The 16,462-nt window shown below is 33.5% G+C and overlaps 1 protein-coding gene across 1 annotated transcript in view; it reads left to right on the forward strand.

The window, feature by feature from the left end:
* LOC108913396 (zinc carboxypeptidase) overlaps nucleotides 1–16,228 on the forward strand; it is a 37,893-nt gene extending 21,665 nt beyond the window's left edge. The window contains exons 3-6 of the mRNA XM_018718945.2: nucleotides 5,595–5,764; nucleotides 12,263–12,404; nucleotides 15,464–15,754; nucleotides 16,133–16,228. Of these exons, the coding sequence (XP_018574461.2) occupies nucleotides 5,595–5,764; nucleotides 12,263–12,404; nucleotides 15,464–15,754; nucleotides 16,133–16,228 (699 nt within the window). The remainder of the gene's footprint in view (nucleotides 1–5,594; nucleotides 5,765–12,262; nucleotides 12,405–15,463; nucleotides 15,755–16,132) is intronic.
* The last annotated feature ends 234 nt before the right edge of the window (nucleotides 16,229–16,462 follow it).

Raw genomic sequence — 16,462 nt, forward strand, 5'->3', positions numbered from 1 at the left:
TACTATCACTGTCATCACTAGAACTGTCGTCTTCATCACTAGAGGAGTTTATAGGAAAAATTAATCTTAATTTTGATCATAGAATGCTAAAATATTGCACACTAATTATGAGACACTCTGCATATACACTGTATACACTACTGCCTACTATTACTTCACTATAATGGTCACACATTTACAGTTATTGTACAATACACTACACTTATTATACGTTATACTAAACACTACACTTATTACTATCACTGTCGTCAGTAGAACTGTCGTCTTCATCACTAGAAGAAAAATTAATCTTAATTTTGATCATAGAATGCTAAAGTATTGCACACTAATTATGAGACACTCTATATATACACAGTATACAGTACCACCTTATTCTCACTTCACTATAATGGTCACATATTTACAGTTATTGTACAATACACTACACTTATTATACGTTATACTATACACTACAAATATTACTATCACTGTCATCACTAGAACTGTCGTCTTCATCACTAGAGGAGTTTATAGGAAAAATTAATCTTAATTTTGATCATAGAATGCTAAAGTATTGCACACTAATTATGAGACACTCTGTATATACACAGTATACACTACTGCCTACTATCACTTCACTATAATGGTCACACATTTACAATTATTGTACAATACACTACACTTATTACTATCACTCATCACTACAACTGTCGTCTTCATCACTAGAGGAGTTCATAGGAAAAATTAATCTTAATTTTGATCATAGAATGCTAAAGTATTGCACATTAATTATGAGACTCTACTACAGTACTGATACACAGTATACAGTACTGCCTACTATCACTTCACTATAATGGTCACATATTTACAGTTATTGTACAATACAGTACACTTATTATACGTTATACTATACACTACACTTATTACTATCACTGTCATCACTAGAACTGTCGTCTTCATCACTAGATGAATTTATAGGAAAAATTAATCTTAAGTTTGATCATAGAATGCTAAAGTATTGCACACTAATTATGAGACACTCTGCATATACACAGTATACACTACTGCCTACTATCACTTCACTATAATGGTCAGACATTTACAGTTATTGTACAATACACTACACGTATTATACGTTATACTCTACACAACACTTATTACTATCACTGTCATCAGTAGAACTGTCGTCTTCATCACTAGAGGAAAAATTAATCTTAATTTTGATCATAGAATGCACACTAATTATGAGACACTCTGTATATACACAGTATACACTACCGCCTACTATCACTTCACTATAATGGTCACACATTTACAGTTATTGTACAATACATACACTTATTATACGTTATGCTATACACTACACTTATTACTATCACTGTCATCACTATAACTGTCGTCTTCATCACTAGAGGAGTTTATAGGAAAAATTAATCTTAATTTTGATCATAGAATGCTAAAGTATTGCACACTAATTATGAGACACTCTGCATATACACAGTATACACTACTGCCTACTATCACTTNTGTAAGGTACTTGTGATCACAAATAACCCACTATTTTGACACCGTTATAATATTATTTTACAATTATTCAACACAAAAATCTACGTTTGAATGCTTCGTTAACCTTCACCTTTTTTTTGTCTTATTATATAGGTATACTTATTAAATGTAGTATTAACTTTAATGAAGGCGACGAAGAAAGAAGATTGGTGTTTTGAAGGTGGGTATTGAATTCCATCGAACAGAATGAACATTTTTTAAGTCACATAAGGACCAACGAGTCGTGTTTTACTCGTCAGGGTGTCGTCAATTTCCACAACCAGCATGTGTGGGCACATGAAAATCCGCACGCAATTCGTCCGAGAAACTTTCAAGTAGAATTCAGTNTGTCGTCTTCATCACTAGAGGAGTTTATAGGAAAAATTAATCTTAATTTTGATCATAGAATGCTAAAGTATTGCACACTAATTATGAGACACTCTGGATATACACAGTATACACTACTACCTACTATCACTTTACTATAATGGTCACACATTAACAGTTATTGTACAATACACCACACCTATTATACGTTATACTATACACTACACTTATTACTATCACTGTCATCACTAGAACTGTCGTTTCACTATAATAGTCACACATTTACAGTTATTGTACAATACACTACACTTATTATACGTTATACTATACACTACAGTTATTACTATCACTGTCATCACTATAACTGTCGTCTTCATCACTAGAGGAGTTTATAGGAAAAATTAATCTTAATTTTGATCATAGAATGCTAAAGTATTGCACACTAATTATGAGACACTCTGCATATACACAGTATACACTACTGCCTACTATCACTTCACTATAATGGTCACATATTTACAGTTATTGTACAATACACTACACTTATTACTCTGTATACACTCTGTATATGTGAGACACTCTGTATATACACAGTATACACTACAGTCTACTATCACTTCACTATAATGGTCACACATTTACAGTTATTGTACAATACACTACACTTATTATACGTTGTACTATACACTACACTTATTACTATCACTGTCATCACTAGAACTGTCGTCTTCATCACTAGATGAATTTATAGGAAAAATTAATCTTAAGTTTGATCATAGAATGCTAAAGTATTGCACACTAATTACTCCGTATATACACAGTATACACTACTTCCTACTATCACTTCACTATAATGGTCACACATTTACAGTTATTGTACAATAAACTACACTTATTATACGTTATACTATACACTACACTTATTACTATCACTGCCATCAGAACTGTCGTCTTAATCACTAGAGCTGCTGTCATTTTCAAGGGGTATTATTATCAGTGGATCAATCAATAGGTACCTACATCAACATTGTGTCAAGATCCCACATGCGTCGTTTCTCTTTGTGGACATGTATAATGCATTTACTCCATGTTTCTGCTGTAACCAGATTAACCTCTTAGTGCAAGAGTAATTTTACATCCTGCAATTTAAATGTTGTATGCTTTTGTGCCACTCCATTTGTTATTTGGGGCCAGATTAACTCAATGGGATTTAGTTCTCAGTTTAGTAGGGTGGCAAGCGAAGTACTGCAGTCCCATGAACTGCAACCATTTCATACACTACATAGTTAGTGTATTGGCCTTTTTCTCTCTCCGTGATTTTCAGTAATTCGGGTTTAAGCATTGTCGTTGGCAACTTCTCTAATCGTCGACTATTCAAACCATTTTTCAAATACTTTGCTATCCATATCCTCATGATAGTCTCCTGTTCCTTGTGATTCAGAAACAATAAGTAAACCCTGTTCCAAAAATCCTGCTGTACTTCCAATTATTATTATTAGGCGCCGCCCTTTTCCAGAAGGTGACTTTAATCCAGTCGAAAATTCTTTCAGAAGTGCCTGCCATTTGCTTTGGATATTACCATCTTGCCACACTTTTGTGACCTTCATTTATCTATGTTTCGTCCGTTTAACGTATTCTACGATTTAGTTTTCTAGCTTCTAATACTTTAAATAGTTTCTTCGCCATATTCTATCAGCATACTCATTCGATTTCGTTTTATAAAACGGAAATTCATATCACGCATAATTCGCAAAAGTACCCTTCTGGATATTCTAGGCAAATTTTGCTCCTGTGAGATAGCAGCTTCATTTTTGTTTATTGTGGGAAGCTCATTTTTAAAATACCATCAATGAATTGTTCTGCGAATCGCATATTTTGTTGTATCGTCATCAACACCTATCTTTTCCCTTCCGGGAGTTTCCACCTTTTTCCGTTTCGCAGTCGAATCTTCTTTGCCACTCCTTATTGCACGATATACACTTCTCATCGACACTCTTTTTAATGAACTGCATATTTCAACTGCACCACTTACACTCATATTTTGGTTTCGCTCAATAAGCCCTTCATACACGTGTTCATCTGATGTTCCTGCCTTGTTAGATGAGGACGCTTACCATTACGAGAACACGCTATAGAGCTTGAATTACTTTCCATTAATTAAGACGACTGACTTTTCTCGCGGGTACGTTTATTTGCCTGTGCCGAGAGGACTACCCGGATCCGAATGAACGCAGCTCAATTTTCACCACCAATGATAGTGTAGAATTTGCTGCAGCAGAGGAATATCTGGTGCACGCCAAACGAAACCCAAGCATCAAACACCAATGGAAGTCTAGAATTTGCTGCAGCAGAAGATTTCCTAAAACTGTGCAGTATCGACTGCGGTGTTGTGTTCACTGCTAAAAATGGAGAACCGGATTAAAGATGAAGTCACTGCCTATTATTTTGGTATCCGACCCGACTGTAGGTAGTGTAAAGACATTTCACTTGACCATAATCTTTTTCTTAGGCATGTTAGTACTCAAACCAGACTAATCATTATAATGTTAGAACAATGAATGTGATGAAGCTTTTAATAAAAATCTATAATTAATTTTTTCAAAATATAAAAAAGGCTCTTGAGTGTCAAAATAGCTGCACCAGGGGCTTTTGCTGATATAGTATTTGAACATTTCTTTATTCTTTAACCTCTCAACAAATCAAGGTAAATATTTTTGGAATACCATGTAGGTAAGTTATCTTTAACTCTCCAGTGTTATAAAAATAAATATACATTCTTAAAAAAAACAATTTTTTTATGTCAGGAAAACCTCCTGTAGATTTATGGGTTATACTATTCATCCTATATTTCAAATTATATACTCGTAATTCCTGGGACATTGTGAAAAATAGTTTCAAATGATCAAGGTTTAAATATTTAATAATAACACAGACCCACAAAAAAAAGTTGAAAATACCTATCCTTATGTATTTCGACGCGCTGAAACCGAATCCGGAGTCAAAATTCCTCCAGTTTTTATTAAATCGAGAAAAATTACCCCAAAAGCACGGAAAATCTTCAAATTCTCGCTTGAGCACGGGCCCGAAGGTTGAGATAAACGTGAGAACCAGCACAATAAAACTATTTTATATGTATTTTGACGAGCTAAAACCGAATCCTCAGATACAATCCCTGTTTAGAAAATTCAAATTTACTATAAATGTATAAGTCATCTTTATTTAAGACATTAAGGAAATGGAACGACGGTACCAAGGACGATGGGATGTTAATATGATGGCAGATTTTTGTTGGATGCTTAAAAGGGAATCTGAGCCAGATAGCAGAAAAAGAAAAAGGTATCCACTACACTACGATAAAAAAAAAAGAGAATGTTAAGATTCGAGACAATAGCACGCGATTTTCCGTATTTTTGGGATGATTTTTGCGATTTAAAAAAAACTGGAGGATGATAGAGCAATTTTGGCTCCGGATTCGGTTTTAGCTCGTCAAAATACATATAAAATAGTCTTATTGTGCTGGTTCTCACGTTTATCTCAACCTTCCTACTTGTGCTCAAGCGAGAATTTGTAGATTTTCCGTGTTTTTGCGATGATTTTCGCGATTTAAAAAAATTGGAGGGTGATGGAGCAATTTTGACTTCGGATTCGGTTTCAGCGCGTCAAAATACATAAGGATATGTGGGTCTAGTCTCTGGTAGTTTCAACTTTTTTTTTGTGGGTCTGTGTAATTAATGTCGTTTCAGTACAACGCTTATCTAACGTCTTTAGAAACAAGCTATCCTAATATTGTTACTCTTCTTCGTGGTGGACATACTTACGAAGGACGTGAAATTCTAGGAGTTCAGGTATCATTCAGTTCAGCTAACCAAAACAATGCTGTCTTCTTGGAATCTTTAATCCACCCAAGGGAATGGTAAGTCATTTAAAGGGGGGAAATCATATTAGGGGGTTAAAAAAATAGGATTTTTTTATTGCATAAATTGTTAGTATAACTATTCAGGAGCACGCTGCCAAAATTTCAAACCGAAGTTCGTATTCATTCCGATTTTATGAGCCTAAAACCGAACGCGCTTGTTCAAGGAAGTTTAGTCACTTATTAAGCAAGAAAAGAACAAGTCCAAGCTCATTATAATGCCTATGAGGAAGAAGAAGGACTGTTATATGATGTTGAAATCGCTGATTGTTCGAAAAACACTCTACAGTGCGTTCATAATGAAGGATCAAATTAGATTAAAATTCAGGTAATTATTTTGTGGAAAAACGCTCGGACACGTCGATTAGTATTTTTAGTTGTGGATTTTTTAACATAAGAAAATTGTATATAGGGTGTCTCAAGAAGAACGTATGCAGTCATCATTGATTTTTTTAATGGAACACCCTGTATATTATACAATTTTTGAATTGTACGGTAAATTCTGAACACTTTTTGTATAACATACCATATCTCTAAAATCAGCAATTTTCGTAAAAATGATGTTTGAAATGAGATAAATGGAAAAAAAATGTTTAATCATAAAACATTATTTAAATAACAATTGCTTTATAATAAAAATGTTTAATGCTTTGTCCGTTTACTTCAATACAGTCTTGTAGTCGAAGGATTGTTTCCTGCTGAACGTTTTCAATTACCTCTGCTGGAATAAATCTTATTTCCAGTCGGACTCTCTGTTTCAGCTCATCAAGATTATTTGGTCTATTCACATAAACTTTAGATTTCAAATAACCCCATAAGAAGATATCCAAAGGGGTTAAATCTTGTGACTTCGGTGGCTACTCAATAGGACCTTTGCGTCTAATCCATTTAGTAGGGAAAGTTAAGTTATGAAATTGTCCTATTTTCCATCTTTGTTAATGATATTACGACTTACATTGACTGTCGCAAACTAGTTTATGCCTCTATCTTAACTGATGATGACTGTCTTCACCTTCAGATTCAATTGGACAAAATAGTCCTTTGGTGCGATTCAAATAATTTGCATTTAAATATCTCTAAGTGTAAAGTTGTTTCTTTTTCACGTAAACTTAAGCCCATTATAGTCAATTACAAAATTAACTCGGACGTCTTAGAGCGTACAGATACCATAAAAGATTTGGGAATTTATTTCGATAGTAACTTTACCTTTTCAAATCATATTCAATATCTGGTGTCCTCAACACTTAGTACGCTGGGCTTTGTGATTAGACAAGGTCGTGAATTCAGTGATAATGTTGTGTTGTTTTCATTATTTTACGCGTTTATCCGTCCCAAACTGGAATATTGTTCTCCGGCTTGGATTGTTTTTTATATTAACTAAGCCAGTTTAATTGATTCGGTGCAAAAAAAAGTTTTTGAAATACCTCGCATTTCGCTCAGACGGCGTATATCCTGCTCGTGGATGCGATTATAAAATACTACTAACACGTTTCAAACTCGACTCGTTACAATACACAAAGCACTTCCATAGTTTGAAATTTTTACATGCACTAGTAAACAATAAAGTAGACTGTCCCGAGATTCTAAGTCAATTGAATTTCTTAACAGTATGGTCGGCTTGCCGCTCTCCACTTACTTTTTATACTTCTGCTTCTAATACCAATGTGGGATTGAAGTCTCCTGTTTCTTTTATGTCACGCAATTATAACTTAATCTGTAACTCTTGTGATATATTCAACTGTAGCTTGCAACATCTGTACACAGCTTTTAGAAGTGTCAACAATTCATGATTGTTAACATAGGTAGTAGTTGCAGCTTTTCATTTTCTTTCTTCTTATTTTCTTTTTCATTTGTTGTTACACTATCTTATCGGTATGTTTGTTGTATATTCTTTACATTTTGTTCTGTATGCTCACATGTTAAATAATATATTATATATTTTGTCCTGTAATTGGTGGTTCACTGTTGGACAAATAATTTAAATAAATAAATAAATAATAAATAAATAAATAAATTGTCGAACTGCAATTGCGAAATGGACCATATTATGTCATTATGAGGAATATCTGGATCTTGTGGATTAGGAGACACAACAGCTAAAGCGGGGATGAGTTCAAACTGAAGAAAGTCTAAGTAGTCTTCTCAATTTAAAAAAGGTTTTCGGTTTTCGACAATACCTGCCCAAACATTTATTTTTTGACGATGCTGTGTGTGAGACTTGTGCCCAACGAGGATTTTCAGTTGCCCAGTACCTTCAGTTTTGTCTGTTTACGTGTCCATTTAAAATAAAAGTATCAGAAAAAATAATTTTTTGGGTGAAATTTAAGTTTTGACTATTATTCATCTCAATTATTTGTCCACAAAATTGCGTACCTCGGTTAAAATAGTCTTCTAATAGTTCATGTATCAATTGAACTTTATAAGGATGATATTTATTTTTTCGGAGTATTTGTGACACAGATCACGTTGACAAATTACAATTCCTGGAGATTGTTCTAACGGCTACATGGGGATTATTTACAGTTTTTAGTAAAACGTCTAGTTTAGAATCTTTTGATATTTCTGCTGGTCTTCCTTTAAGTAAATCTTCACGTTGGCCGTGCTCAGCAAATTTCAATTCAATTTTGCTGACGGTAGATCTAGTAATTGGCGGTCGATCAGGATGAATTACATTAAATAAATTACACACTTCTGGTTGAGTACGCACTCTGTCTCCAATACCAATCATCATAAGTACTTCAATACATTTTTTCTCAGATAAATGCATTTTTAAAATGAAACGTGAAACTGACAAACTGAACGCCGGTGATAGTTTAGTTTTTATTCTAACAAAATACTACATAAAAATGGTCTAAGAGGCAAGGCATGAAAAACGATTAATACGAAGAAAATTCTTTTATCTGCTCCCACTATAGTAAATAGACTATCACAGCCACACAGAAAAAAAAAGTTGGGTATACTTTTTATGCGACATATATGTTTCGTAGTAATTTGGCCTCCTGAACACAAATCTGGGGTCAGAATTGGCCCATCACGTCACAATTTTTTCCTAACCTCAAAAAACTTGTGAAAAATAGTGAAGAGTGATGAAAATTTACTGGGAAAATTTGGAAAAAAGTTTATTTCCACATCAAATAGTACATTTTTATGTAAAAGACTCTGCTGAATTCAAATCCGCTGTCAGAATTGAGCTTGAACTTGTGTTTTTTTTTCTATACCTCAAAAACCGAGCAGGAATCGCTATTTTCAAATTCTGAGCGGATTTTGACCAGATTTTGTATAAAGGGGTTTTTTGGGTCGCTGATTACGAATATGAATTCATATTGTAAAAATTCAAGATGGCTGATCCAATATGGCGGGTGTACTTTTTTGAAATCCACCGATTTCAGTAAAATTTGGCATCATAAGGATTGCTGGTTGATCTCACCTTCATTAATCACACATCTGGAGCCAGATTTTCATAAATCAAGGTAAAAGATTCCACTCCGTCTAAAAATGTGACTTCGCTTAAAAAAATGACTTAAGGACTCTACACATGTAATGATGTGTAGTGTGATGTGCTTGTTTCCATGGGACAAGACAAAAAAGTTTCTACTTTATTCTTTCATTTATTTAGTCGTGCATGGGCTTATGGTTTTCCAATCAGATTTTTTTAACTACTATGCAGTTTTCCTATGGCATTTAGATGCTTTTATTTCTTAATAATTTTAAAGTTCAAGGAAAAGGACACATTACTGCCACACAGCACATCACTGCATCTGCTTATGCCTTCAATCTAAAAATGTGACTTTGCCGAAAAAATGCCGCCTACTCGGCCTAAAATTATGACTCTGCCTACAAATTTTACCTTGATTTATGAAAATCTGGCTCCAGATGTGTGATTAATGAAGGTGAGATCAACCAGCAATCCTTATGATGCCAAATTTTACTGAAATCGGTGGATTTCAAAAAAGTACACCCGCCATATTGGATCAGCCATCTTGAATTTTTACAATGTGAATTCATATTCGTAATCAGCGACCCAAAAAACCCCTTTATACAAAATCTGGTCAAAATCCGCTCAGAATTTGAAAATAGCGATTCCTGCTCGGTTTTTTGAGGTTAGAAAAAAAACCACACGTTCTAGCTCAATTCTGACAGTGGATTTGAATTCAGCAGAGTCTTTTACATAAAAATGTACTATTTGATGTGGAAATAAATTTTTTTCCAAATTTTCCCAGTAAATTTTCATCAATTTTCACTATTTTTCACAAGTTTTTTGAGGTTAGGAAAAAATTGTGACGTGATGGGCCAATTCTGACCCCAGATTCGTGTTCAGGAGGCCAAATTACTACGAAATATATATGTCGCATAAAAAGTATACCCAACTTTTTTTTTCTGTGTGGCTGTGATTAATACATTGTTTTTAAGGAGGTAAGTGAATTTTACCGTAGAAGTGGAAGTTGCTATGGACAACGGCAGGCAAGTGAGGTAACTTACCTCCTTAGGGAAAAAAGCGATTTAGAGTTATAAATGCATAATTTATGAACAAATAGAAATATTTGATGAACATTACATTTTATTAATTAATATAAATGAATATTTATAGCAATTGTACAGTTATTACATTTAGTAACATCTATATCATAAAATCTGGATAATTATTCCCCTCGCGTTTACTAATAGTCACATTTATCTCAAAATGATTTGACCGCTCCATTTCAGTCATATTATCTGACTGATCCATTAAAACAGCATGATGCGACGTACTACTAAAAGCTATTGAAGTGTCATTGTAAAGAATCCTGTTGGCTATTTCGTTATTTAAATCGTCAGCAACATAACTTTCTGCAATTGCAATACATTAACTCCTGTATTAGCCAGTAACGTTGCCGATGTTCTTCGGAATGTATATGTTTTAGAATGGTCTAGTTTAAAAAACTGTGAAATCTTATAAGGAATCATAGAAAGGGTATTCTTGCCGACTGACTGGTTAGTAACATCTACCTGCTTGATAGCGCATAAAAGAGCGTGAAATTTCAGTTTTAATTTCCAATCTAATCTTGATATATTTCTTGAGAATTTCTAGGTGAGAAACAGAATTTTTGAAATTGATGTTGTCCAAAGTAAGTTTGCATAACTTATCAGAACGGCATGTTCCTGCAATGCCTAAGACCGTCACTACCTTTATTAACAAATATGTGTTATCGGGTGCCTGAACGAGAAAGTCGTTGACTCTTACAAAAACGTTTGAATTTTTGGGTGTATAGCCGTCATTCTTATTTTTCAAAAATGCTCTCAGCTTGGGGGTTCTTTGATATATCCACATTCTCCTATATGAAAATAGTTTACTTAATCATTGAGTATTCACTCCACAAACTCGCCGGTGACTTTAAGGTTCTTGATTCCTCCATGAAACATGCTAGCAGTGACATTTCAGAAACACCAGTATTTTTGTTCTGGCACCATTCTTTGAAATTTCTATATGGTTGTATGTAGCGCACTTTCGACTTCTATTTCACTCATTTAGAAATAAAAATTGGAACTTTTATGTACCTTTGTTTATAAACACCTTAGAAACGCAAATCTCTTATCTATGCCTTAGAAACGACAAAATCCAAGCAACCAAGGCGACTTTGCAAAATTTCGTATCAAGTCAAAATGAATTGATTAAGAAATGTCAAAAAATAATCTATATAATAATAATAATCTTTATTTCATGAACCATAAAGAACTGTGGGAGCAGATAAATTGTTATACATCACGCTTTCATCATGAACGCACTGTATATTATTGCCAACTTTCTCAAATTTCTAGTTTTCGGAAATTTTCAAACGCGTTTTTGTCGAAAAGACATTTATATGACTCAAGGGAACTCTAGCTCAAAATGTTATGAATCGATCGTTATGAACATTGAAAGTGTGTTTCTTTATGAAATTGCAAAGAACATGAACCAACAATTACGATGATGTCATAATCTTAAGGGTGTTTTTTATTGAAAGTAAGTGAAAAAAATGATGAAAATCGATACATTTTTCTCAAACACGTGTTAAAATTTCAATTTTTACAATAATTCTTACCCGCAATGGGGTTCATATTCTTAGAAAACATGTTAATAATGCAGGAAAACAACCATTTTGCTTTCAGATAAAATTTGTGACCAGACTCGGACGACGACCTTCGGTGGATAACAACCCATAACTTCGGTATTTTCAACACAACTGACCTAAAAAAATTTGTAAAAGTAGCTAAAAATATTGATAAAAATGTCAAAGTTTCATCAAATTCTAATCAATTTGTCCCATTCAAAAAAATTCATCAAAAACACTTGAAAATCAGCCTCCTAATGTGGTTTCCCCTCTTAATTTTATAAATTACTTATTTTGGTAAATCGGTTACATTAATAAGAAATAGGAAATAAAGGAGAAATTTATCACTTTTAAAAAGTTTTATTGGAAAAATACATCATGCAATAAATACCCTTTACTTTGAATGAAAAATATGAAGAACTTTTTTCAGGATCTCTGGTGCGGTGACTACGTACATATTAAATGAAATATTGACGAGTACCGACTCCGAGTTCCGCAGTTTCGCTGAAAGCTACGACTGGTATGTCTTCCCTGTGTACAACCCCGATGGATTTGTTTACACCCACACGAATGTAAGTTTATAGAAATAGACCAGGCGGGATCTGTTTCAAAACACCCATGTATGGATGTTTTATATAGTATTGCTAATTTTTGATTTAATGGCTCCAAAATGATGTAACAAAACATAATTTCACTATGCGCGCGCTTCAAAACGTGTGCTAATCTTATTATTAAACAAATAGTGAAAAAATTGGAAAAAATTCCATTTTTTTTTCTCTTTATTTCAAAAACTACCTATTCATTTTAGAGAAAAATTGAAGAAGGGAAAAAAGATTCGTAATTAAATTTTACACACAAGGTATACCTATTGTCAAATAAAAAAATACAACATAATTATTGCAAATATAGCAAAAACAACAAAAAAAGTGAATAAAATTACAATATTATTGCGATTCTTTTAAAAGTACTTATATTAGGTAGGTAGGATCTTCATACTTGGCCAAAAAAATCTTTTTGATATAATAAAACATCATACCAATTTTTATTAATATCGTTCCGATAGTTTTCGAGTAGTAATTTTACAATCCAGATTTTTGAAAAAAAAATTGAAATTTTTGCAAATTTAACTGAGCCTAAATTAAGACTTCTAGATACTTGAAAATTTTATCACATAAAAAAGGACACTCAATCTTTAAAATGCGTCCAGAAAAATTGAAATCCGTTAATTAGGAGAGCCGTGGTAATTGTTTAAAAATATATGTAGTTTTTGCGCTTATAAACAAATAGAATAACTTTATAAATTCAGTATAATAACACAGCCACACAGAAAAAAAAGTTGGGTATACTTTTTATGCGACATATATTTTTCGTAGTAATTTGGCCTCCTGAACACGAATCTGGGGTCAGAATTGGCTCATCACGTCACAATTTTTTCCTAACCTCAAAAAACTTGTGAAAAATAGTGAAAATTGATGAAAATTTACTGGGAAAATTTGGAAAAAAATTTATTTCCACATCAAATAGTACATTTTTATGTATAAACCACACTGCTGAATTCAAATCCACTGTCAGAATTGAGCTAGAACGTGAGGTTTTTTTCTAACCTCAAAAAACCGAGCAGGAATCGCTATTTTCAAATTCTGAGCGGATTTTGACCAGATTTTGTATAAAGGGGTTTTTTGGGTCGCTGATTACGAATATGAATTCACATTGTAAAAATTCAAGATGGCTGATCCAATATGGCGGGTGTACTTTTTTGAAATCCACCGATTTCAGTAAAATTTGGCATCATAAGGATTGCTGGTTGATCTCACCTTCATTAATCACACATCTGGAGCCAGATTTTCATAAATCAAGGTAAAAGATTCCACTCCGTCTAAAAATGTGACTTCGCTTAAAAAAATGACTTAAGGACTCTACACATGTAATGATGTGTAGTGTGATGTGCTTGTTTCCATGGGACAAGACAAAAAAGTTTCTACTTTATTCTTTCATTTATTTAGTCGTGCATGGGCTTATGGTTTTCCAATCAGATTTTTTTAACTACTATGCAGTTTTCCTATGGCATTTAGATGCTTTTATTTCTTAATAATTTTAAAGTTCAAGGAAAAGGACACATTACTGCCACACAGCACATCACTGCATCTGCTTATGCCTTCAATCTAAAAATGTGACTTTGCCGAAAAAATGCCGCCTACTCGGCCTAAAATTATGACTCTGCCTACAAATTTTACCTTGATTTATGAAAATCTGGCTCCAGATGTGTGATTAATGAAGGTGAGATCAACCAGCAATCCTTATGATGCCAAATTTTACTGAAATCGGTGGATTTCAAAAAAGTACACCCGCCATATTGGATCAGCCATCTTGAATTTTTACAATGTGAATTCATATTCGTAATCAGCGACCCAAAAAACCCCTTTATACAAAATCTGGTCAAAATCCGCTCAGAATTTGAAAATAGCGATTCCTGCTCGGTTTTTTGAGGTTAGAAAAAAAACCACACGTTCTAGCTCAATTCTGACAGTGGATTTGAATTCAGCAGAGTCTTTTACATAAAAATGTACTATTTGATGTGGAAATAAATTTTTTTCCAAATTTTCCCAGTAAATTTTCATCAATTTTCACTATTTTTCACAAGTTTTTTGAGGTTAGGAAAAAATTGTGACGTGATGAGCCAATTCTGACCCCAGATTCGTGTTCAGGAGGCCAAATTACTACGAAAAATATATGTCTCATAAAAAGTATACCCAACTTTTTTTTCTATGTGGCTGTGTTATTATACTGAATTTATAAAGTTATTCTATTTGTTTATAAGCGCAAAACTACACATATTTTTAAACAATTACCACGGCTCTCCTAATTAACGGATTTCAATTTTTCTGGACGCATTTTAAAGATTGAGTGTCCTTTTTTATGTGATAAAATTTTCAAATATCTAGAAGTCTTAATTTAGGCTCAGTTAAATTTGCAAAAATTTCATTTTTTTTTCAAAAATCAGGATTGTAAAATTACTACTCGAAAACTATCGGATTGATATTAATGAAAATTGGTGTGATGTTTTATTATATCTGACCCCAGATTCATGTTCAGGAGGCCAAATTACTACGAAAAATATATGTCGCATAAAAAGTATACCCAACTTTTTTTTTTCTGTGTGGCTGTGTAATTTTTTTTTAATTACCTATGTTTTTAAAGTGCCCGGAAAGACGCTATAAAAAAAACGTGGTGATTCGTTAATTGGTTCCAGAGTTATAGTCGATCAAAGTTAACCGGCATAACCCATACATTTTTCGTGAATTTTGTGTAAAATTTAATTACGAATCTTTTTTCCTCTTCAATTTATCTCTAAAATGAATAGTTTTAATTGTGTTGAAAAAAAGAAAAAATAAACGGAATATTTTCACTATTTGTTTAATAATAAGTTTAGCACAAGTTTTGAAGCGCGCGCATAGTGAAATTATGTTTTGTTATATCATTTTGGAACCATTAAAGCAAAAATTAGCGATACTATATAAAACATCTACACCAAAACAGATCCCGCCTGGTCTAAAAATGAGGCATCTGTTTTTTGATGTTAACTACAAAAGCGAATCTGTTGTCGAATAAAATCTTATAAAACATTCTTCAGGATCGTTTGTGGCGTAAAACAAGAACACCTTACACAGATTCATGCTTTGGCGTCGACGCAAACCGTAACTGGGGTTATTATTGGAATACCGGGGGTACCAGTGACGATCCCTGCTCGGAGGTCTACGGTGGTCCAACAGCCTTTTCGGAAACATCGACAAAATCTCTATCCGAGTTCATTTCCGCTATTGGTAGCAGACTTGTAGCGTACATCGGCTTCCACTCATTCGCTCAGCTGATATTAATACCTTACGGATACACAGCTGACCACCTGGACAATTACGATGAAACCGTAAGTAAAAAAAATAGACACAGAACTTGCTTAAATGATTATAAGCCACGTGATCTTTAATTTTGTATGGAACAGTAATTTTATTTCCTTCGCGTTGACAATTAAATTTCGGTAGAATTAAAAATTATAAGTAAGATCAAGATTGCATTCTGTTTCATTGATTGGTGTAATTTTCAAGAACTTTTATTTAACCAATCAGCGATCGCATTATATCGAGCGTAGAAGCTACGGTTTGCCATTGTTCATTGTAAACGAATAATTGATATTGATGACGTTAATACTTAAAGATTTCTAGTTGATAGTGTCAACCGTGGATTATAATCGTGTACAAAGGCTCTGTATTTGTCGAATCCCATTTTATATCAACACGTGTTTCAGTATCCAATTGGACTCAAAGCAGCAGAGTCACTGGCATCTCGTTATGGAACCAGCTACAACGTTGGAAACGTTGCCGAAACTATTTGTAAGTTTTAAGACAGGTGGAAATCGAAACCTGTGCAACTGTGTTATGTCAAACTGTATGAAGCGGTTGCATTTTTATCGGCCTAAGCCGTACGCGGTGTTAAATCTGTAAACCATGCCTTGTTGGTACATTATTACTTTGCTTTCTGACCAATTCAAGCTATATCTAGTTTGCTGAGTCCAGCTGGCTATTATAGGCCAGGAAAAAGCTGGGAAATGATCATTTCGCGACTTTTTGTTTCGGCA

The sequence above is a fragment of the Anoplophora glabripennis genome, unplaced genomic scaffold, assembly GCF_000390285.2.
Source record: "Anoplophora glabripennis isolate ALB-LARVAE unplaced genomic scaffold, Agla_2.0 scaffold1188, whole genome shotgun sequence".
Taxonomy (NCBI): domain Eukaryota; kingdom Metazoa; phylum Arthropoda; class Insecta; order Coleoptera; family Cerambycidae; genus Anoplophora; species Anoplophora glabripennis.